Source organism: Pundamilia nyererei, unplaced genomic scaffold (genome assembly GCF_000239375.1).
Source record: "Pundamilia nyererei isolate P.nyererei 1_Seehausen unplaced genomic scaffold, PunNye1.0 scaffold00223, whole genome shotgun sequence".
Classification (NCBI taxonomy): Eukaryota; Metazoa; Chordata; class Actinopteri; order Cichliformes; family Cichlidae; genus Pundamilia; species Pundamilia nyererei.
This window is the reverse complement of record NW_005187624.1, coordinates 342261-366849: the sequence shown is the minus strand read 5'-3', so window position 1 is coordinate 366849 and position 24589 is coordinate 342261. Positions and strand designations below refer to the sequence as shown.

Sequence of the window (24589 nt, the reverse complement as noted above, 5' to 3'; positions counted from 1 at the left end):
ATGGCCAATTATCTGTCTGGACCTCAGCTTTTTGTAACTGCAAGGGTGTAATCTTCATGACTCCTCAGTGGAATATGTAAAGACATAAACTGGTTTGTCTGGAAATGTTCCAATTACAATTCCAGTGAACAAGCAAGCCTACAGTATGTAATGCAGCTGCTGATGTAGACTCAAGTCCAAGCTCGACACCGGAGGGTGTTGCTCAAGACCAACTGCTTCTCGCGGAAAGACGTAAACAGGGAGCTTACTGTATTAGTAATACAATTCCATTTCCAAAAACGAAACGCTGCTTACACAACAACACTGGAGTGGTTTCACTTAAGCTCACTGAGTCACACTGACTGAGACAGGAGAAATCATCATCACTGTAGTACTGTAATAGATAGATGGGTTACTAAAGAGTGCAAAAAAGAGAGGGAGAGGGAGAAAGAGAGAGAGAAGGGGTAAGAGAGGAAGGAGTCAAGGGACTGCAACCCTTTGTTATGGGTGCACCTGTCCAAGCACCACCTGTTCCACTGCAAGTCAGCACCAACAGCTGACACAGTTAGTGCCAGAGAGCGAGAGACAGAGACAGGGGTAAGAGAGATTAGGTTTCATTTCTAATCTCCAGGGACCCACTGGGAAAAAAAGGGGAAAGGAGGTGGGATGTGAGCTGATTTTCACAGTACATTGTAAACTGTCATTTCTACACAACCCAGCGTGTTCGGGCTGACACTATATTTACTCCCACCAGTGAACAAAGCACAGCAGGAATAATTAACCCTTCATGATCATTCCAGGTATAAAAACAAAACACCTTTTATTGACACTCTAACGACAAAACTTCAGACTATTGCCACAGTCCAGGCCTCAAGACACACACACACACATTCGTAATATTGTCCAACCAGCTGGAGTGCCCACGAGCAAGTTAATGTATACCCCAGGCTGCAGTATGCCTGGTTCCTGCCTTATCTCCCTCCCCTAACCCTGCTGCCCCAAGCAGGCAGGGTTAAAGAACAAATGTCAGCGCTGTTATGGGGACTTAATGTCTCTCCTTGTGAGGTGAGGTGAATAAACTCCGACTGTTAAATACACGAGGCTCTCTCACATAATCAATCTATTTGTGTCCAAAGTGTAAGCCTGCCAGCTCTGTCACTAAAGCAGCCAGACGAAAACTCTGAACAATCCCATTGAGACGAGGACACAGCCGCCTGCTGCTACTGCCGGGGGGAACCTTACACACAAAGACACTCTTATTCTCAAATTTGGCCGACATTACCGACCCTCCCTGACATTACCCCACTTGGTGAAGTACTCTCAGGCACCGGTTGTTCTTACCTCGTTTCGGCTGAAGAGGAATTATTCCCGTTTTCAGTCGTCTGTACGTTAACTTTTCACAGCCATGGAAACGGTAAGTTCTCCCCCGGTTTTGTTCTTCACTCGCCGAGCTTCCCGGTCGTTAGTCAGCTCCCAGCTCTCTGCCGTCGACTCATACCTAACATATCTGTGTCAAACACGCGTATGTGCGCTTATTTCCACTCCGTCGTGTATTATCGATACTGATGCGACCGCGTCGGTTTACCTCAAACAGCTCGGAGAGGAAGGAGGGGGGGATTCTAAAGAGCAAACAGCGATCAAGTCGTACGCTAAATACGTACCAAGGGCTGTTATCTAAAGCTAACCGCAAGTAAAATTACGTAAGAAGAAAAGGAGAATGCCAAAATGGAAAACTCCATTTCCCGTGATTAACGCGGGTCTTTCAACAAGGATATCCGGGTACGGTCACCGTCGCCTAATGCAAATATGTAATAAAGATATATTTAATGACTCGCTAAAGCGAGTTTACGCAGAACCTTTAAGATTTCGTGTTTTTCTTTCATTTTTTCTAGCTTATACTGTACAAAGGTCCTTCTTATGATAAATGGTACATTTTAATCTTATTAGTCTCGAAACCAGCTAGCGGCACTATATCGCCATCCAGTGGTCAATGGTATGAACCACATCTGAAATTATTGTTTCGGACCGTCGGTAGAAGCCACCCAGGCCAGGGAGGCTAATATTGCAATGCAAAAGATATGATCTTCAGCTTTACAGGCATAGCATTCTGACCACTGCCAAATGAGTGAGTAACACTGATTATCTCTTCAGTATCTCTTTAGGACTATTAGACCAGAGTTGTCAAACGTATGCGAAATAATTTAATCTCAATTATTAAAGGGACATAAAATGCTACACATATAAAGGCTACTTTACATCACTGAGCCCTGCTCTCAAAAATTGACATACATGTCACACTGTCTGTGAAGCTGGATTTAAGAAATACGTGTTTAAAGTTAACGTTTTAAAAACATGTTTAGCGCCATCTTCTGTCAACAAGGAACGTGGTTGGTTGGTTGTCTAATGTTCGAGTTTGTAAAGCACCAGTGCCTATCAGAGGGGAGAGGGACAATATCTGGTTTAATGGGTTTCCCCTCCAGTTTTGTTATTTAAATATAGACGAGTGGTATCCACAGAAACATCAACGGATCCTCTTGTTCATCCGATGACACCTACACAGACATGTCAGGAGCAGAAAAAGGACCTCTCAAAGATCCTGAAAGGGCAAGGCAAGGCAAGGCAAGGCAAGTTTATTTGTATAGCACAATTCAACAACAAGGTGATTCAAAGTGCTTTACAGAGAAATTAGAAACAAGAACAAATAAAAAGCATGATTTAAAATGGATTAAAACAAGCAAATAAACTAACTAACTAATTAACAAACAAACAAACAAAACAGTATATAAAATCAAAACAGATAAAATCAGAACAGTAGATAAAATCAGTAGTTAAATGTAAGTTTTGAAATTTAAGCTTAAAAGTGTGGATTTGGTGCTTTATTCAAATGCAGCTGAGAACAGGTGAGTCTTCAACCTGGATTTAAATAAACTGAGTGTTTCAGCTGATCTGAGGCTTTCTGGGAGTTTGTTCCAGATATAAGGAGCATAAAAGCTGAATGCAGCTTCTCCATGTCTGGTTCTGACTCTGGGAACTGATAAAAGACCGGATCCAGATGACCTGAGGGATCTGGAAGGTTCATACTGGGTCAGGAGGTCATTGATGTATTTTGGTCCTAAACCAAGGCAGGTTTCATCACACAATTCATTGAATCAACAGCAAAAGAACACCAAAACTACGCTTCACATCTGAAAAAGATTGTAATGAATCTCCTACTCTGTCTTGTTTCCACCACAAAAGAATCGCACGTCCTGCACAGCTCTATTTCTCAGTGTGCTTTGAGACCAGTTTTCCATCAAAAATCTCTATTTTCTGCACTATTCACTTGCATACTACACACCAGTCTACTGTTGTGTACAATGTTGTCGGTCGGTGGTTTTCTTTTCGTGTTTTCCCCAAAAATGACCTCTGACAAGAAAGCCTATTTTCTGCTTTTCAATACTAAAGAAATTTTTTTACTTTTACAAATTATGTCAAATTGCAAGACAATTACCTATGTCTCTAATAAAACCTCTGTAACTTTTAGAAATTTCTTTTTTGTATGACTACAGTTAAAAACAAAAGAAAAAAAAAACCTCCTAAAAAAGCTAAAACTGGACAGTCTTGGCAACAAGCTACCAGAATGTCATGAATGAACGTGAATGAAAGAAGAAATTTCTTTCATGCAGATACCTTTGCAGATTTTAGAAAAACATGGGGGGGGGGGAATGTAAGCTACTTGAGGAAAAAAACAAACAGCTAGAAGAGGAAAACCATATATTGAAGCATGAGAACGTGGATATGGTAAAACCTTAACAATGCACACATCCAAGTTGTGTTTGAAAAGAACAGAAGTAATTTCAGAATAAAAAACATCTGGAAGAGATGCAAGAATTGGAGCACAAATACAAAGATCTGGAAGAGAAGAATAATCTTTATGCAGCTACAAGAGATGGACAGCATAAAAAGTCAGCATGCACAGCTGGAAGAAAAACATAAACAGCTGGAGCACGTATACCAAATAATGGAGGGAAAGATGCATCTGGAAGTGGCAGAGCTGGAAGCGAAGTTGAAAGATGCACACACAATACATGATACATCATGATCATGATACACATGACTACAAGCAATTTCAGCAAAGCAAACAAATAGAAGAAAAACAAGAACTGCAGCAGAAATGTAAAGCATTTGAGATGAAGAACCAACAGCTGCAGAACAGAAATGCAGCAGGAGAAAATAAAACAAGTGCAAGATTACGAAAAACTGGTAAAAAAGCACAAAGAAGTGGAGGCCAGAAATTCTGAAATATTCAAAACATACAATGAGAGGCAAAATATAAAAAAACAGAGAAACTCAAAAGGACAAGACAGAACAGCTGCAAAATTGTGCAGTGTTTTAGCCGAAGAATAAAATAAATAATGTAGTGTAAAATAATAAACTGTGGAACAAAAACAGAACTCGTGGAACATCAGAAGAAAAAGAAAAAAGCTTCAGGCTCTTCAGATCCACATCAGGCGACGAGGAGGAGGCCAAGAAAAAAAGCAAAGAAAGGAAAAAGAAGAAAAAAATAAAATGGGAGAAAGAGCCGGAGAAAAAGAAAAAAGGCTCCTGGTCCTGGGTGACCAGAAACAGGAAACCTTCTGCTGACAAGAGTGCGCACGAGGCTGCTGGGGGTTCAGCAGGCTGGACAACAGTTGCTTCCACATCCCTCCTTTCTCCACCTGGCCTCCATTCCATTCTGTTCCACTTCTCCATCTCTTCCTCCACCTCTCTTAAATCAACGCTCACTGATCTTTCTCTCCATCATCATCCATCATTCACCATATCCACCTTCCAACTGTTAAATAATAATAATGATCCTCTTGTAATTTGCTAAAACTATAAGTGTACTTTCAGGGCGTAGCACCGCGGGAAAGAAGGACACCTTTTTGGGAAATCATAAGGATGGTGCAGCATTTCCAACCTTTCATCAGCCTCTAGAAACGATATCAGTGATGAAGTTACTTTGGTTGATATGGTTGATGGATTTTCCCCATTAAAGAATAGAGTCATCAACATATAATGTACACATCAGAATAAAATGAGAGTTGGGCTTTAACAGAATGTTTAATTTTGATGGTCTCAAATCACTTTAATGAAACCAACAAAAACAACTTAAAACCTAAAAACATACAAACATGGTTCACACACACAACATCAATCTCTGATGTCCTGTCCTCTCATTGTTTCTGCTCAATATTATTATTTCTCCCATTTCAGAATCCAGACAACAGCAGAGAACATCTGGTAAAACTGTGTCTCTACAGTTTTTGGGGGGATCTTCCTCACATTGTTTCCTGTGATTTCTTTGTTGCTGTGTCTCTCTCTTTCTTTAACAATATCAGTTCTCACTGATGAGTTCTAACCTCGATGTCCAATTGTCCTGCACGCCTGAGATTCATCCATTCATCAGCATCCTGCAAAAGTTAAACCTTGTATCTCCTCATCATGCTGTGACAGATTTGTCATGCGTTGTTTTTCATTTCAGCTTGTTTCCACTTGTTCATTGAGTTTTATGGCCTAGTGAGGACTAAATCAGGGATACCAAACTCATTTTATATTGTGGGCCACATACAGCTAATTTTTTATCTTAAGTAAGCCATTTCTCCGCGTGATAAAGTGGTAAATAAGTTTAACACCCCTGTATTAGAACAAGAAGCAGAGCTTTGAAATGTCCTTTAAGATGCCTGGAGAATTATTCATGAGGACTACTTAAAGAAGATACAAGATAGCCTGCCTAAGGGAATTCAGACTGTGTTGAATAATAAAGGCGGTCATGCCAATTATTGACTTTGAAGCTTGTTGGAATTGTATACTCTGCATGGTCATGGGCGATCAAGGCTTATTGATGCATTGGGGAGTTAAAAGGCTGCCCCATGTGGTTGAATCACAGAGACAACCTACTGTACCTCAAACTGCTAAAAAAGTTCATGCTGGTTCAAACAGAAAGGTGTCAGAATACACAGTGCATCACAGTTTCTTGTGTATGGGGCTGACCCCATTACAGTGACCCCATTACCAGATCCTGACAGCTTGGTATTAGGCTTGTAAGGACAGAAATCACTCTTGGTGATGATTATATCATGCATTTCTTCAAGACAAATTTTGTGTAAGTGTGCTGTGGTTCTAAACAGACAGAAATTTAGAGGAGTTCCTGCGCTGCAGATCCGGAGTAAGTGGGATCACCCTTAAAAACAACCTTCAGCTATGATTTCTATGTAGCTCATATGTAGTTCACATGTAGCCCACATGTAGTTCATGTAGAAACTATGTAGCCAGTAGACATCGCAGAATGTGAGGTAACATGTTCATGATGGCTAAACATCTAAGATAATGAGAAGTTGAAACTACCTGAACATAGAAACTGGACAACAGGAAGTATCAGTGTATTGTAAACTCTAACTCTGAGTCACACATGGTAAAAGTTTAATTAGAGGTAAATATTCTTCCCATCACCATAAAAAGACATCCCCAAGTTGTCCTTGATCACAGATGCAGATGTAAGCAATGTGAAAAAAAGATCTAATAATTTAAACAGGTGTTACTGAATGAAAAACTATTAAAAACTAAGTACATCCTTTCTGCTTCCATAGGAATTAAGCGGGTAAGTAGCAGCCAGGTGCTGCTAATCAAATGCACTTGATTAACTGATCATCAACAAGTTTGAGCACCTCTATAAGCAGCAGCATTTGGTAGTATATTAGTCTGAAGCATTCAGGTGTGTGTTAATACAATGATTAATACCAAATGGTTAAAAAAAACAAAAAAAAACAAGCACAGCATATCTGCACGAACGCCTCATACGAACTGTCAAACACGAGGAGGAAGGTTGATGACTTGGGTTTGTTTTTCAGCAACAGCACCTAACCACCTCGCAGTCACTGAGTCAACCATGAACCCTCTGTATCCCAAAGGATTCTGGAGTACAGTGTGAGGCTGTCTGTCCCGACAGCTAAAACTTAGCTGAAACTGGATAATCCAACAGGACAATGATGTCAAGCACAGCAGCAAATCTACAACAGAATAGCTGAAAGAGAAAAGAATTCTATTCAATCTCCATTGAAATGCTGTGATGGGACCTTAAAAGAGCAGTGCATATACAACTGCCCGCAAACCTCAATGAACTGAAGCAATGTTGTAAAGAAGAGTGACCCAAAATTCCTCCACAATGATGCAAGAGACTAATAGTCATACAGAAAATGATTACTTCAGTTTTTGCTGCTACAGGTAGACCTAGAAGCTACTGAATCATGGCCTGGACAAAGTTTTTCACAGGAATACAGAGTCTTGTATAAGCTTTCTTTTTCACCTAACCATAAAACATATAAAACAGCCAATAATTTTGCCAAAGGAATTACAAAACCTAAAGTACATGAACTGAGACTGCCTTTGTTGTTTATGTTCAGCCTGAGCATACTGTAAATTGACTGTAATAAAAATGTTCTATAATTGCTCTATAAAGAAATATTCAATACATTTTAAAACCTTGAGTTAGAGAAAGCTGTAGCACATATAATAATACTAATGATGCATTATATGGCATCACTAGGCCCTTTTATATGCCAGCTTCTGTTTCAGTGCCCAGCAAAGTGTGACAGCTTGTGTTTTCTGCTGTCACACTTTGCTAACTAAGACTAAAGTCACTTATAACTGTGTCCTTCCATAACCTCACCCAGCTTGCTGTTCCTGGCAACGACGCATTGCCTACATATAAAAACTGTGATTAAAAACATGATGATTACGGAGGGGAGGCTGATAACAACCTGGTGAAAGATGACAATGTCAATTGACAGTGAAGAACCCTTGACCCTGACGCCATGGCTTCTACAATAAAAAATCAGATTTACTCTTATTTTAAATAAGTATAAGTATAACCCTATTACATGGCATTATAATTGTTTCAAAAACATATTGGTGATGGGTCATTATGAACATTAGAACAATTTACTGTTGCTTGACTTAGACTTACAAGTCAGGAAGCCTAATGTGGCAGAGACCATTCTTACAAAACATGTTCCCACTAAACTGAAACTTTGAAGCGAACAAATGAAGGGAACTAAAGAAATTGCAATACCTCAAATAAGGCTGGTTCAAAAAGCAAGTCAGTCGACACAGACTCGTGTTAATATTTATGGCAGAAATGAACATATTTACAGCCTGATTTTTTTTTAAAGAAAGGATATTGGTCGGATATTGATCTCCTGCATTATTAGAGACTTAAACGCTAACAGTCAGGTGTTTCATGTATTGGCTGCTAGACAGTCCTAGACATATTCTAATGTGCTATATAAATGAATTGGAGCTCTGGTAAGAAATATTGATAAATTAGTTGACTTGCTGTGCAGTTCATTTTGGTAACAGATTGTTCAAGAAGTCTGTTTTATATACTGAAATTCTAGTTTTTCTAATAGTCGAGCTAATTAGCAAGTATCTGTGCCTGTACACTGAACCTGCACAGTCTGCTGACAGATCTTGTTAACCAAGCTTGATTGTCCCCCGTTCCCTTACCCCCCAAATTAAAATGGCAGTAGCCTTAAAAATACAGTTGAGGCCACATAGAAAATTGGAGCCCACAAAAAAGTGCTTTCTACATTTGTGTTCTGATGTTACTAATGGAGAGCCTTGATGTGTTACTTCAAAGAAGTCTCCTTTGGAGGTGAAAAAGATGCTTTTCATTTTTTGTACGATAAATTCATCCATCATATATTGTCTGGAAGAATCTTCAGTTATTAAGGGCTTTCTCTTAATTTATCAGTCAGCTGCATGTGTTTCCCCCGTATATGATAAAGGCATTCATATCAAACGACAGTGAGACACAGAAGCTTTGCAGGATTTGATGTTTGCCAGACGAGAATGTTATTCTGCAAAATCCTGGATTAAAAGGCAGGAAATATGGTGCAGAGGGTTTCTTTTTTCAATATGACTTAAAAAAAAACGTATTCAGCTACTTCAGCAGTGTTTAGGTTAAAATATTAAAATTAATGCAAAAGTAATTAACAACCAACAAAAACTACCATCAAGGTATGTTTGAGGTCAAATAAATCATCCCAAAATAAATAAAAGATTGTGATTAGGAGACAATAAAGTAATGAATAGTGATAAAGTCTGCTCCCTACAGCTAGGTGCGCGCACACTTGCTCCATCCACTCTCATGTAAAATATTACATCCAAGTCATAAACACTATCAAACATGGATGCTAGCTAGCTTCCTGGTTGATTAAATTAAGCCAATAGTCTAAAAACTTGCATTCTGCTGCAAGGCCACCGGATGGGGAGATATGGTTGTAAAAAGATTTCCAGTCCTGTAGAATTCTATGGGGTAAATATTTTCTTTGTTGATTGCTTCAGTTCTTGAGATTATTGTTATTACTTGGGAGTGAATTGTGTTTAAGAATGATTTGAACACTGTAAGATTTTGTATAGTCCTGTTTATGGTATTAGTATCAGTGCCAGCTAGTGGCACGCTGATGCTATCTAGTGGTTAACAGTATGAACCATGTTGGCTCCCAAACTTAATTTTCTTTTAAAATTAAAGACAAAAATATAAATTTGTAAGTAGCTACCTACAGTGTAATTATGTACTTTGTGATATTTGACAACTTTGCATACCATATCTTGTCATCAGACTCCTATTATTGCTGATCTACAACTTTACCTCCATAAAGCTGGTCTCAGGAGGGACTCTGATGACTTTCTTTCTTATAATTTTGACCCTAGTCTTTATTGATGCACACTCACAATCACACCTGCAGCCAATTTAGAATCGCCCAGTAACCATGGCAGGAAGCTGGAGTATGTGGAGAAAACCCACACAAGTACAGGAAAACTCCACACAGAAAGGGTAGAAAGCAGAGGAGAAAATGTGTTTGTGGGAGAAGAATAAGACAAGAAGAGGTGTGTGTGTGTTTCAGTGAACAGGAGATGGGTCAGCTAAAGGGTCAGATGGGTGTCTCAGGTCCTGTGTCAGGTTTTTGCTGCTGCTGTTTTGTTTGTTTTTTTTGTTTGTTTTTGTTTTTAAGGCAGAGACCTCTTCTTTTATCCTCCACTTGTCCAGTTTCTTCAATTGACTATACCAAGATATACCAAGTTCTTGGCTAAAAGGTCTTTGAGAATCACTTTAAAAAAGAACTACTAGTTCATGCCGGTCAAACTGTTATGTATGCCATTATTTTTTTTTTTGATTCAGTGAAAGGAAGGGCTCACTAGTTCGCTCAGTCTTCTGGGGGAGCAGAGAAGGAGATGAGAGACAGGAAGGAGACAAGAAGAGGTGTGTGTATGTGTGTGTCTCTGTGTGAGGACACTTAATTAAACATAATCTTATCCTTTTCAATAACATCATGATAATACACACAAAAGCTGGTGAGTGCACTTCAAACATTTGTGGAAATATATTACACATAATATACAACATGATTGTTACTTCCGTACAATTGTGGTCATTTAAATTAAAAACAAACAAAACACATAGCTAGTTTTGATTCAGTACGCTAAACCCTAGCATGGCTGGGTTTACCCTTTACAAAATGTCTTGTGTTGATGAGTTAGTGAAATAACTTTATCACTGTGTCTTATGATACAACATACATCCTCTTTGTTGTTGATACTGGGTGTAATCGTGTATATCTTGCATCTGTCCATTGCCAGCTATTTTATTTTTTACAAATCCAGCCAACTCTCAAGTTAATGTGCTTTTTTCAATCTGACAAGCTTCAGTTTTCTGCATTCTCTTCAGCGTCCTCTTATCACCACACTGTGCCAGTGTTGCTGTGGCCCTTCCACTCCATCTTAGTCTGCTGTCCCTTTAAAACAGGGGAGAGATGTAAATGTCTTTGGAGTAAAGGGTAGCATGTGAAGCATTCAGTTGAGTGAGTCTGGATTACCTCTTTTAATGTCTGTGTCACTCGGGTTGTTTGAACAAGGAAAGTTCAAAGGATTAAGCCGATTCGCTAATGAAGAAGCGGGGCAAAGTCTAAAACCCATTAAACTCTTATTAATATAATTGTCCTGTCCGAAATCAATCATCACAATTGACTCTGGCCTGGAGACGGGGCACAAATAGTGGCTTCGATTTTGCACTAAAAAAGCGGTAAATATAATGGGATTAAAGAAACTCGCTAATTATAAATAGCATACTGTGTAATTTTACGGGGGGGGAGACATGTTGCCACCAGCAAGGAGACACAAAGTTGAAATCCGGTGGATCACAGTGATTTATCTTCAGGGTTGAGCTAGGCGGAGCGAAGCATCCCCCCCGATAGACAGAAGCAGGCAGTCCGGGGCGGAGAAAAGTTACAGCTTGGTGGAGTTGTTTCTCGTGCTGCTACGGCTCGCTACACATTACCGGTGTCACAAACTAATTGTTTAGAACACAGTGACAAAAGCTAAGTAGTCGCTTGACTCTAGCTAACAAGAACGGCACCCGGGAATAGTTGAAAAGGAAACAAATACTTCTTCGACAAGAAGGTATGGGAATGACTGCATCTTACACTTTTTGTCCCCACTTGTGCACTTGTTCGCTATTCATTTCCTTTCCGCTTAATATCTCTGCTTCACTCTGTTTTCTGGACGATTTTTTTCATTTAAAAAAATCTTAGCTGGCCCACTTCAGTCAACTTTTTGTGGGTGTATTGTTTTCAAAGGCCAGTGTCGGTGCGTACACACAGTTGTCATGACAATGCTAGGGAAACCCTGCGCGAGGCACGTTGAGAGACACAAAAGGACCCCGGCTTAGCTTTGCTTTTAAACTTTTTTTTTTTTTTAATTAAAAAACCCCAAAGAGTGTTCTTTTTTTGTCTTTTACCCGTCAACGAGAAAGATATAAAAAACAAACAAACAACAAAAACCAAAAAAAAAAGCGGCTTTGTCAACATTTATTTATTAGTATCCTGTGTCAGTGGAAAGAGGAGCACTTCGGGGGAGGTAACGAGGTCAGAAGGATATGTGGAATCTGTTGGGCTAAGGTGTGTCCTGTGTTTATATGAGGCAGATTGTGACCCTGCCAGTCAGGAAAAGGATGCTTTTAGTCGGCCCTTTGCTGCTTTATGGTCAGCACACATGTGGAAATGACTGGCTTCTACAATAGAGAGTTAGCAACACACAATTGTCTTAGGGGAAAAGGAAAAAGATGTGTGTGTGTGTGTGTGTGTGTGTGTGTGAGAGAGAGAGAGAGAGAGAGAGAGAGAGAGAATGGAAGTAGTAGCTGTGTGAATGACAAAATAAATACATGTGTTACACTACGGTATGTTTGCATTTGTGTGTAGATGGTAGGAAACTGAGGACTGGGTAACATTAGGTGGTCATCAACTTACGGGTGGGGGTTTTTTGAAGGTGGGTGGAGGGTAACTACAGTTCAGTCATACAGCAGACACACCAGACGGAGCAAATTGGGACCTACTGGCTGGAATGAAGCTGGCAACATGCAGGATAGGAAAGCTTTTCGCTCAGATGACTCATGGTTATGCTTGTTTACAGTCTTGTGCAAGGGAAGTTTTCACTATTCCAGGTGCTTAAAGATGAGTGTCTCGTGAACCGGTGCCATGCTTGTCATTAAGTGCAGTGCCAGCGAAATACTCTAACATTAGTAACCTCTGAATACAGTCCAAGCTGTGAGTACTAGGATCCCTAAATATACCTTTAAAATAATAATTATATTCCACAATAGTTCTCTCTTTATGGATATATGAAGGTATGAATTTATTGGTGCCTATTCTCAAAGCTTCCTTGACTGTCAGTGCAAAAGGCAAACATATTCATGGTTAAGCCTTTAAAATATAGTACAGTAGAGCACCACTTGTGCTAATCTGAAGCAGGCTGAACAAAACCTGGAATGAATGCATAATGGTGTAGTTTTAATAACAGGAGCTATTACAGTTGCATACTTCCTTTCCTCAATAGGAATCATGCTTTCAAAGATAATGCATGGCTGCATCGATCATTTATCCTCCCTTGGATCTGTGGCAACCTTCCGTCTCTACTTGTGTGTCGGGGCATGCAGCCGCATCTCCTCAGCCTAGCTTGTGCCCGTAGGGCCTGGAAGCACACTTAAAAAAAAGAAGAAGAAAAAGAGACACTAAACATACAAGCACACACACTCATTCACACACTCATGCACACGGGGGCAACATGAACAAACCTACATCAAAGATACATCTGTTTCTTATGCATGTTTGATGGGACAGGCAGGCAGCGGCTGGCTACTGCTCCTGCTTACCGTACAGCATGGATCAAGTATGCATGACTAGGTGGAAGGAAAGGAAAGGTGCATACCTTACAAATATGTGAAAAGAGAAATAAAACATGCCGTTTTTAAATGTTGCTTTAATCTTTTATCATCATACAGTAGGATTATCAAAATCTAGCTAGTGCTGGCAGAACTAGAGAGCGATAATAAAGCCGAGATACCAGTGAGTCAATAACACTTTGCTCTGTTGTGGAGTCGTCTTTTGTTCTTGCTGTTTGATGTATTGTTGTTCTTTTTATCTGTGAACAGCTGGTATAAATTGCTTTGTCTGGTTGTCTGTCTGTTGACCAAACTCTGCCATGCTGGGACACAAAAACTCAATCGACTGGTTCCCCAAACAAAGAGCACAAGGGCATTTATGCTCGGTGGAAGTCTCCATTTATTTTTGTTTCTTTATCACAATCAGTCCATTCCAGGGCACATTAGTCTCAGTTTAGTACGGTTTGCCACATCAGACGTAAAAATAAAAACAAACTAATAACTTCATTGCATGTCATGTAATCCCAATGCTCTCCTCTGTGATATCAGTATGATGTATTCAGTTAAAAGTAGGAACTTGACCTTACAGCACATTTCAGCATCCGCTGTCTTTTCTTAGCCAGAGATTTCCTACCATCAGCAAAAGATTGGCTCCTAATCCCTGTATTTTTTTTATTTTTTTTGGACTGCAGTAGATCTTGGCACAGGGAAATAAGCGCATCAAAAATTTAACTGAAGTTCACCTTCCAAAACATTCAGCACTTTGGATCAAGGCAGCATCCCGTCGGTTCAATCCGACAGTGTGTTTTTCCTCTCGCCAGATGTTCAGCTTAATTAACATGCAGGCTCGGGGCGAAAGAGGTGTTAGCACCCATATGCAGTTTATCCAGGTGCTGCAGCTCTGCATAATTGCCTGACATTTACATGAAAGCTATTGATTAGATTCATGCGCATTGTACTGATTCAAGTTGAGCTGTGTATGTGTGAAGAAAAAGAAAAGAATAACTGTCACTGTAGACCTGCAGCAGTAACTTGATTAGTCAATCACAGGAAATGAAAGAGCAACTGTTTTAGTAATTTAATTGTTGAGTAACAGTTACTTATTTAGAAAAAACCTTCCTTGGTACCATATTGTAAATCTCAGCCTTTGTGATTTGATTCATTTTTTTTCTTGTAATGCTTTTAGCTAATCTAAAACACTTATTTTGTTTTAATAACCTTTGGAAAGGTCACCTATACTTCTAATAGATCCACTGCTGTACTAAAATCCTTTATATGCTGGAAGTCCCAAATTATCATGATTGCATTTGGCTCAAATACTACAGCTTGACTCTTCACTGGCAAACATGAGCGTGTCTGCCCTAGTATAGTAATATTGGCAATAGTATAGGATTAATTATAAAAACATTTTTGCTTCTTTAAATGTCCCTAAAAGGGCTATGGGGATCTTTTTCCACTAAAGACTTTCAAAAGTCGACTAAAAACTAAAAACTAAACTCTCAAGCATATTCAGATTGGGCTTAATCTTAAGACCTATGGTCTGGGTTTCGCAGTTCTGAAACTGAGACCAGATTTGCTTGTTTTGTCATTATGTGCTAGTTTACAAGTTTTACCTGACATATTTTCCTGTATGTTTATAGCTTCACCAGATAACAGGACACGGACCCTTTTCTTTGTTTCACGAATCTCCAGAATTTTCCTTGCAACTTCTTTGACTCTTTGCTTATATTGAGGCTGCTAGCTTGTAGCTGGCTCTGAGCTCTTGATAGCTTTAGCTTTAGCTACTCTGCCTTTGTTAGTTTCTGTTTTGCTGTTTGCTGTTTGTTTTCTGCTGTGTGAGGGTAATTTAAGTGTTTGATTTGGGTTGCTGTTCTAAACATTCAAAAAACATTTGAGAATCTGTGTTGAGTGAGGACTCACACTGAGGACTGTCTGCCTGTGTTCCTGTGCTTGTTGTGCACAGGCTTGCTAGCTGATCTTTCAGTCACTGGTCAAGGCCGATAACACTGGCAATCAGTTGATTCTGGTCCCTGGCTGGTCAACCAGGGCATCTCTATTTATCATGTCATCCAGTGTTATGCTTGCTTTATTGTTTTTTAGTTGTTGCCATCTAAACACTACTAACTTTAACTGAAGGTTAACTAATAACAACTTTATTGTTTTCCTTCTATAAATGAACCCATAGGTTTAACTACATGTAATATAAAGTAAAAATACATAGTTATCTACAGTAATGATAGTATTTACAGGGTATTTTTGCATTTACAACAGTGTTTTTCACTAATAAAGACAGATAGACATCTTTAAATGTACTCTAAGCATAAAATGACTTGATTTGTTATATATCACAGTTACATGGATCTTTGGGCCTTTGGACTTGCCAGAAAAAATGTCTGTAAGTGTTTCCTCCTTAACCTCTGGCTAAGTGGATGGCACAACACAGAAGAGCTAACTCATCATGCCAGGACTCTGCAGTCTATTCATACTTATAGGCGAGTGGCCACTCTTTCAATGATGAGGATGTACACATCCTGCACAGGGAGGAACTCTGGTTTGAGCGAGGAGTCAATGAGGTCATTTACGTGAAAAGGGAAAGACCATCTCTGAATCGAGGAGGGGGACTAAGGGTACATCTGTCACCATCTTACAATGCTGTGATTGTAGCCATTCCCCCACTCTCTGTGAATGCTACTTACGGCCATTGATCAATGGTCATGACAAATTGCATATTAATGATCAAGAAACTGACCGTGTGGCCCATTGTTCATCAGTGGTGCTAGTTTTAGTCATTGTGCAAATGTACTGTAAGGTTGGGGAAACCTGCTGTCAATGGAGACTGAAGAAGTCAGTTGGATGAGCGACGAAACGTTTCTCCCACTGAAAACGGGAACAGAATTAACTTTTTGAAAGTCAGTTCCATTGCTACACTAAATGTACAAATCATGTAATTAACCAGTTGTAAATGGATGTAAGAAAAGACCTGATAGTCCTGATCGTGTTTATGGGCTTTAAACACCTATTCAGATTCATGATGTGTAAGTAGAAGGCTGCGATACTTGGTAGTAGTAGTGTAACATTCAGAGAAATTCACAAAGGACACAGAAACCAGCCCTATGCTCTGTTTCCATCATAAATCACACAGCATGACGATAACGTTGAAACTGAACACCTCAAGATCTCACTGGGCTTGAGAGGCCCTTAAAAAAACACGGAGAGGTTGACAGATACAGAGGACATGCAAACTACAAGACCGATAGCTTGAAGGAAAAAATCACCTTCAGCTTTAAAATGAATGATGATTTTGATGTATGACTTAAAGATAGGCCCACATGTGCTTGTTCAGCATTTCCCTCTGTTTTACATTGTTTACAGTGTGCTGCTGACCTCAGCTTCCTAACTGGGAAAACAAAGGAATTTCACCCTACTGTAAAAATAACTGTCGATAAATACAGGCCTTTTCTTCTAATGCACTTTCGGAATAACACACTTGTTTCTCTGCTTCCAGGAAATAAACAAGTGGGTGTAAAAAGGAGGACTACAAATCCCCACCTGGGGAGCCACTGGAGCCTCAGGGTGCTGGAATGGAGCAACTCATAGAGTAAGACAGATCATGTCTTTCTTTATCTTATTTGACAGCTTGTTTTACACAGATTGCTGACATGCTTTATTGTGTTTACTAAATGAACGTCCTGTCTCTATTTTGGTGCTTCCTGGAACTGTTGTTGCCCAAGCTTCAGCTGCATGCATGGCATTGTGTTTGGCGGTGTATAGCTATACTGCATCTACTAAGAGATTACATCAGCTCACCAAGCATTTTGGGAACTGTAAATAAGATGCCTTAATAAGAAACTTCAGGGGCCAAATGTTTCAAAGACTTTGATTTAAGGATATTTATAAGTGATTAAACAGTGGTGACATCTAAACACATCTTTTGTCTTTCTGCATGTTTTGGATATTTTGGTGAGGCAGGTTGTTGTGGTGCATGTCTGTGCATTTAGAAATCTTGTTATTTTCTATTCTTAGCTAAACAGAACTCATCATCGTCCAGCATGCGAAAGGTTGGCTCTTTGATTTGATGGAGGCAGTTCTGCGAAAGTGAGGGTTGGATAAACAATCTTGCAAGGCTCTCTGAACCAAAGAGGGCAGGCAATACAAAGCAACCCACATATAACATGAATACGCTTGGGAGCAGTCGCATCTCGAATTCAATGAAGGCGCGCAATTATTCGTAAACTCTGTGGCTACGTTTCCTCTTTGAACAGCAAGTCAGCAGAAAGTTTAAAAAAGCCTGGAAAGGATGGCACAGAAGAGCAGTAACCACACCATCTGAATGTTGTTGGGGGATGGGCAGGTGATTTATCTGACCCTAAATGCCTTTTGTCCACTTTGCGAATGCAAAAACTCTTAACTCAGCGTCATGCCATCTAGCTCAGACTCAGCTTTTATAATGTGCTGTTATCCTCTGAAAGACCTGCTTTCCTTCATTCAACGCACAGTAGTTTCCTCTGCAAACATGTGCGGTTCTCGTCTTGTCGACGCTGCTGTAGCTGGGCAGAGTGTGATAAGAGCCATGGGAGTTCTATCTTCACTCCTCAGCTCATTCTGCAGATAGCTGAAACAGGATTGGCATTGTGTTTCTGGGCTGTGTGCACATACAGTAAGCGCTCTGTGTGTGTGTGTGTGTGTGTGTGTGTGTGTGTCTGTGAATCACACGATCCATGGTGGGATTTCATTATACATATCTTTCAGCGGCATGGACGCAGAATGTATAATTCATACCTGTGACTGGGCCTAGAAAGGGATGCGTGCCTGCTTGCTTTCCCTTCAGCTCCCTACACTCCAACCTGTCAAGTGAGACCATTCATTTGCAATAACCAAGTGTCAGCCCTACTCGTGTCTCATATTGAGTCAGTGATTGTTGAATCAGCCCTCCTCCCTTTTTGACACCTCTGACTCCCATGCCAGGATGACTAGCTTTCTCTTAATGATTAGATTACGTCACCGACCTGCTGCTGCCACCATGCCAAACTATGAAGTGACAAAGAAGGGCTCCTGATTTGCGCAACTTCGCACTCCCTGGCTTGTGACTCATTGGTGAGTCATGGCAACAGGCAAGGGGGCTATAAACGCACCCCCATGCATGTTCACACACATACACTCAAGCTTGTGTATGTGTGACAGCAAATACTTTCTCTGTTGTTCCCGATAGTGTGTGTGTGTGTGTGTGTGTGTGTGTGTTTGGTCTTGCGTGAATGCACCCAAAGACACCATATTTCTGTCCTTCCACTCTATCGTTGTGCCTGAGTACAGAGAAACACACAACATTATTTATTATAATCATCACCGGTGTAATAGAGTTTGTGTTTTCCAGATAAAGCGGAGTCAGTAATTGTTTGACACTCGGCGCATTCCAATTAATGTTTTGTTGACTCAGTCTTGATAAGATAAGGCCAAGCATAATAATGAAAACTTGTTATATTTGTGGTTATTTAGATTTAGGTACTCAACCAACAGAGGGCGATGCAACCATTTACCATGAGGAATTAATCCTATTAGCGTTTCTTTGTGTGAATTAATTTGGCAAGTCCCATTTTTAATCTAATTATACAATACGCCTTTTAAGAAAAGATGTTTGTTAGTTGATTGATGTTGCCAGTTTATTGATTAACTCATCAGTATTCTATATTTCAAATATTGGAGTTTGGGAGAGTGGGCGATAATGGCCTTTCCATTTTAATGCCTCATAACATTTCCTCTGTCTTCATGTAGTTTTGAATTCCTAAGAGGCTTACTTTTTCATTTGTATATTTGCTCTAACAAAATGCCTGGAACATTGATATCTGAGATCACTTAGATGTTTCCTGAACAAGTGTGGTTTAATATTAGATTGCACTGTTTAATATCCCATGACATAGCCTGTCGCTGGTTCACACCTAATTGCAGGTGTTAGCGCTCCTAAACTGTCTTAAAATTGTTTTGTCACAGTAGTATTAGTACTGTGCTAAAGTCTTGAGGCATCCTTCATTTCTTTATATTTTGCTTCCAAGAAGCCAGACTTTCTTATCATAGTTCCAGCTTTTGTGAAGGTCCCGACCTTGTACCTGACCATTTCCAGAGGACTTAAAAATGGCTTGTGAATCATTGAGGCATAACAATGCAACACTTTCTTTCTACTTTCAATGACTAAAAGAAAAGGCCAAAGATAATGCAGTTTGACTGTAGGGATGCCACAAATGATTATTTTGATAGTCGACTAGTCACCGATTATTTTTGCGATTAGTCGACTAATCAGATCATGCATCCATTGGACGTAAAACGTACAGCTTATTGCACCAGCATGCACCTGCTCTTATATGACTATCATTAGCTTACAGCTTTAAGTGCTTAAGGTACGTGCTGACTAAAAATAAAGACAAGATCATAGTTTATTACATTTTAATGAAATTTGCAGATTGTTTCGGTGGAGTTTAATAAACTCAGCTGTCTGCTCCTTGCTATCTGAGATATAACAGGACACCGGAGTATATTCTCGAGCATCTCACACTTCTGATAATCAGCTGTCTGCTTGACATTTATTCAGCTGTGTAAAAACTATAACTTTAATCTCAGCCAAACTGATTTACTAAGGAACAAAGAATATACTGAAATAAGCCAAACAATAACATTTTTAAGTTATCTAAGTGACTTATACATCATGTTTAACCTGAGTAGTGAAAGACGGCGGTGGGTTTGAAAACGATTTGCCGGGAGTCCGGTGTTCTCACCGGCTCTAGTGAGCCTTGAACCCCCGCTAGCTAACGAGCTGGTGGGTAACAGTCGTCTCCGAAAGTGCTTTTGAAAACATGTGGTGTCTTGATAAACCAAGCAGATATCTGAAGTTTACACAGCTACATTCTCGCCTGAAAATATGTTAAACGTTTATTTTGTGACCCAGAAAGAATAATAAGAGTAATATTAAAACTAACTAGCTGCCGCCATTGTTGGAAACTGAGCAGGGCCGTGCTATGAATTCTGGGATAGGTTGGGCCACGAAGTATACACCCGACCCATCCTTCAAATCTGGGGAAATGAAGGGCGCATTTGTCGGCCGCATTTGTCGGAGTCTTCGAATTTGGACAGTCTTCATCGTGTCGCTGTAACGTAATCGGCCTACAAATGCGGGCACAGGAGGATGCTGTTCCTGAATTTGGACACAGCTACGATACCGGACACTACTTCTTCTTCTTCGGGGCTTAACGGCAGCTGGCATCCTTGTACATGCAGTGCTGCCATCTTCTGTTTCAGTCCGTTATTACACTCTTAAACCCTACTACTTATTCCTTCCGTCTTTTGGGATCTTACAAAGCTTCAAACGAGGAATGTGAGGAAAACAGGCAAGTGGGGGATAAAAGAAGATGTGGAAGGCCTAAAAACAACCTACAGTAGATGAACAGTATCTGAAATTCATGTTCTTAAGAAATAGAAAATCCATCAAAAAAGTATTGAGAGGTGTATCTGGCACTACAATTGATCCATCTACTGTTCACTAAAGCCTCATCAGAAATGATCTCAGTGGAAGGGTAGCTGTCAAGAAGCCATGTTTAAGAATGGGAAACATGGAGCAAAGGTTGAGGTATGCCAAATTACACAAAATTGGACTGAAAATCAGTGGCAAAAGGTCTACTGAAGTGACCTTGTCGTCAAAATGTACGAGGTCAGAAGTGGTGTCCAACATTAAGTGTCTACAGCCTTCTGTAAAACAGAAGGTGGAGGCTCTGTCATGGTTTGGGACTAGATTTTAGGCCGTGGTGTTGGGAATCTTGTCAAAATTTATGGAGTTATGAAAGCAGAAAAGTACCATCAGATTGTCTGATTAGCAGCACCATTTTTAGCATGACAGTGATCCCAAACAGACTGCCATTGCAGTAAAAACATATCTGGATATGTCGTGGAACACTATCAATCATGGTTTGCACAACCTCAACATGACCTCAACATATTTGAGGAAGTGAAGGATCATCTTGACAGAGAACAGAAAAAAAGGCAGCCAACATCCACAGAAGAGCTTTGAATGTCCTTCAAGAAGGTGGGAGAACCATTCCTGAAGACTACTTAAAGAAATTACAAGAAAGTTTGCCTGAGTGAATTCAGTCTGTGTTGCAGCATATAAGTGGTCATACCAAATATTGACTTTCAAGCTCGTTTGAATTGTCCAAACGTTTTGCTTATATACTTCCATGTATGTTTGCACAAGACAGGAAGAGCCTGGTTACCTATTTTGGAGCAACACTACTTAAGAAATAAGGAAAAGAAGACTAGTCAGCAGTAGGTCAAATATATAGATTTGGCATGGTTCTTTTAAATACATAAAAAACAAGAATAATCTGTTTAAGGAAACATTTAGGCCAGACAAAATTGTCTAGATAAATGTACAGTGATTTTATTTTACATTGTGTATATCTTGTCCTGCCAAAAATAGCTTTGACCCCTCTGGGTATTAACCTAGGAGAGCATCGTGGTCTTGGACCATCTTGATGCTGGCAGCAGGGTCTGCAGATTGGATTTGTTAAAATGCTCCATCTGATTGGCTTGTAGAGGAGCGTTGAAACTGAGTCAGTGCCCTGGCCTGTTTGTCGTGTTCCTTGTGCTCGTCATGATTACATTTTGCGGTGTGGCAGGGCACAGTGACCAACTGTAGAGGTCTTTGCTTTAAATAAGTGCCAAGTTTGGACTGCAGTACTCTTGTTGTTGGTACATGTAAAAATGACAACCATATAAATGCATGTACCCAAGGCTTTCCAGCAGAATAATGCATTATGACAAGAGGATCAATACTATTTACTTCATTTGCCAATGTGTCTAATCTTACTATTTGTCATCATCATCACGTTGACGGGGACGTCATGTAACTGATTATAGCAGTTAGGGTCATTCTTCACTGGACTGTTTATCTTGAGTAAGTACATTTATTATCTAGAAAATGACATGAAATCATTTGAAGAGCTTAATCCAGGGTTTAAATGTGACTTATGTCTTGGGCAAAAGAAAAAAAAAAGGGGAAAAATGATCGCAGAAGGTGCAGCAGTGTTTTAGATGCTTTAATGGGTCATTTGTCTTTGCACACAGCAGAATCATTTGTCTGGAACAGCTGACCAGAGTAAATGTACAGGCTCCTTTTTTAACGGAATTGAATTACCTCCACTGAGAGTAAGCTGGCAGCAATCTGATAAAGAAGTCAGTGTAAAGAAATTGAAGCCTGCTGTCTATTAAGGGGTTCTCATGCCCTATAAAAGTGCTTTAAGGAAAACAAACACCCTAGGCCGATGTCAGAAAGTGGACGCCTGGGAGTCAGGCTCTTCAGAACTGAGGCAGGCAGATGACGAATGTAAAATTAATACATAACTGCTCACAAAGGAGACAGGAGGCTACTGGACGTCTTGTAAAATGTGTATTTCTGCATGAATAACACTAACGTTTAGTAGCTCTTTATGCTTTTATGTTACAGTGGGTTTTATTCGTTTTTTGCGAATGAACAGATAACTATGAAGCTTAGTAGAAGATTCAAGATATTTATTTCCTAAACTCTACTGTGATGAGCTGAGCAAATACTTTTTGTCACTGGGGAAATATAACTGGCTCTAACTGGGCCATTCAGGACTACTCTGTCACACAGAAGCAGTGCTGGCTGCACAGACAAACTGGTGCTGGTACTTATGGCCTTTGCACTGCTTTATTTATGTGAATTGTTTTTGATGATGATGATTTATGGGTTGTTCCAGCTCTCGGTACTCACTTAGTTGCGCTCTACAAAAAATAAAGCGTTACCCTACCACACACCCCCTCTTACTTGGTGCAAAATACACAGCCTTACTGTGAAGTGAAAGCTGAGACGCGTCACTGGCAAAGTGGCTGCTGTCTGAGGGAATATTTTAGCTGTCTTGTTGAGTTCAGGATTTATTAGGCCTACTGGCGTTGACGTCAGATCAGCATGCTTGTTTTTTGTCTTAGCTGCCGTGTTTCTTTCTTTGATCTTTGTCACAACTAAACAACTTGAGGTGCCTGTTTACGTTGTGCTCATCTCTATGCATCATGCTGAGTGGAAGTGTGCTGCATGCATTCGGGCTGAGAAGATGGATTACTGCTGCCTCGCAGGGAGCGACTGTGTTTGTGCGTCCTATCTGTCCACGTGTAAGCCGCTGGGTGTGATTCTCCAAGGACGTGCGAACAACATACCCGGGAGGTCTCATGCCTGTGTTCTTAAGACAGACACGATCTCAGTACCCTGTCAACCCCTGCTGCAAACACTCCCATGTGCACACGCTTAAACAGTAATGCATCAGCGCCCCCCTTTGATTCCCGGTTGTCCTTTTCTGTTATTGTACCTTGAAGTGGAGTTTTGACACCAAACATGGCTCGCTTGTCCCCAGAAATTCTGAGTGTGTTTTTGGTTTGGGTTATTGCGAACGCCAATGGAAGAGCACTCGCTGCACATCGAACACCCCACCTCCACATGTGCACTCGCACACACAAATAGATACAGCAGTGGTAGCCTAATCATTCTTCAGACAATGAAGGCAACGAGGAAGCGCACTCAGCGGAGTGCATATCCCACTGAACTGCCGCATAATGAATCATGAAGGGGAGTCAGCTGGACATCAGACATGAGCAAAAACAGAAGCAGTGGTCAGCTTCCATCTAAACAAAGACTGTGTGTGTGTATGTGAGGATGTCTGAAGTGTTTATGTGTCGTTAAAAAAGGACAGCAGTGAACATACTTAGCTGCTGTGTGAATGTGAGTTACTTGACTGAAAGAGGGAGAGGGAAAGAAGGAAAAAAGCTATAGAGTCCTCTAGGGGTTTCTGACTCAGAAGAGTATTGAATTTTGCATGAAGAGTGTTAGAAGTCATGTCTTACAATAGGACATGTCCAGGATGTAGCCTGCCTCTTTCCTATCCCAGTCAGCTGAGATAAACTCCAGCTGCCTCTGTGACACTGAACTGGATAAGCGGTTAAGAAAATGGGTAGATGGGTATCATACAGTAGAAGGGAAATTTCTGCCTATTGCTGCTGTGTTTGTGTTGCTGTGGCTGTACACATGTCTTAAGATTGAAGTTCTACACAAGTTAGCAAAAGACAAGCTTAAAGGTTTTAGGTGAGCACAAAAAGCCTTCCATTTTAAGCACATGAAGTGAAGTATTACCGGCCATATTACCGGCCATATGGCCGTAGGGCTCGGCCATATCATACCGTTCACCGTGAACGGTATGATATGGCTGAGCCCTACTAACTAGTATCTTTTTATAACTTGTTAGGTCTTTGTGTCTGTATTGGGTGTTCGGGTGTTTTTTGCTATTTTGATAGTCTTGCATCTTTTGCGTCTTACCTTTAGTTAAATTT

At 40.3% G+C, this 24589-nt stretch overlaps 2 protein-coding genes across 2 annotated transcripts in view; one reads left to right on the top strand and one right to left on the bottom strand.

The window, feature by feature from the left end:
• capn15 (calpain 15) overlaps positions 1-1642 on the bottom strand; it is a 41693-nt gene extending 40051 nt beyond the window's left edge. Inside the window, exon 1 of the mRNA XM_005748468.1 lies at positions 1321-1642. The gene's annotated coding sequence lies outside the window, so the exon portion shown is untranslated. The remainder of the gene's footprint in view (positions 1-1320) is intronic.
• A 9308-nt stretch (positions 1643-10950) lies between these two features.
• ankfn1b (ankyrin repeat and fibronectin type III domain containing 1b) overlaps positions 10951-24589 on the top strand; it is a 150472-nt gene continuing 136833 nt past the window's right edge. Inside the window, exons 1-2 of the mRNA XM_005748465.1 lie at positions 10951-11457; positions 16719-16811. Coding sequence (XP_005748522.1) covers positions 16795-16811 — 17 coding nt within the window. The 5' untranslated portion in view covers positions 10951-11457; positions 16719-16794. The remainder of the gene's footprint in view (positions 11458-16718; positions 16812-24589) is intronic.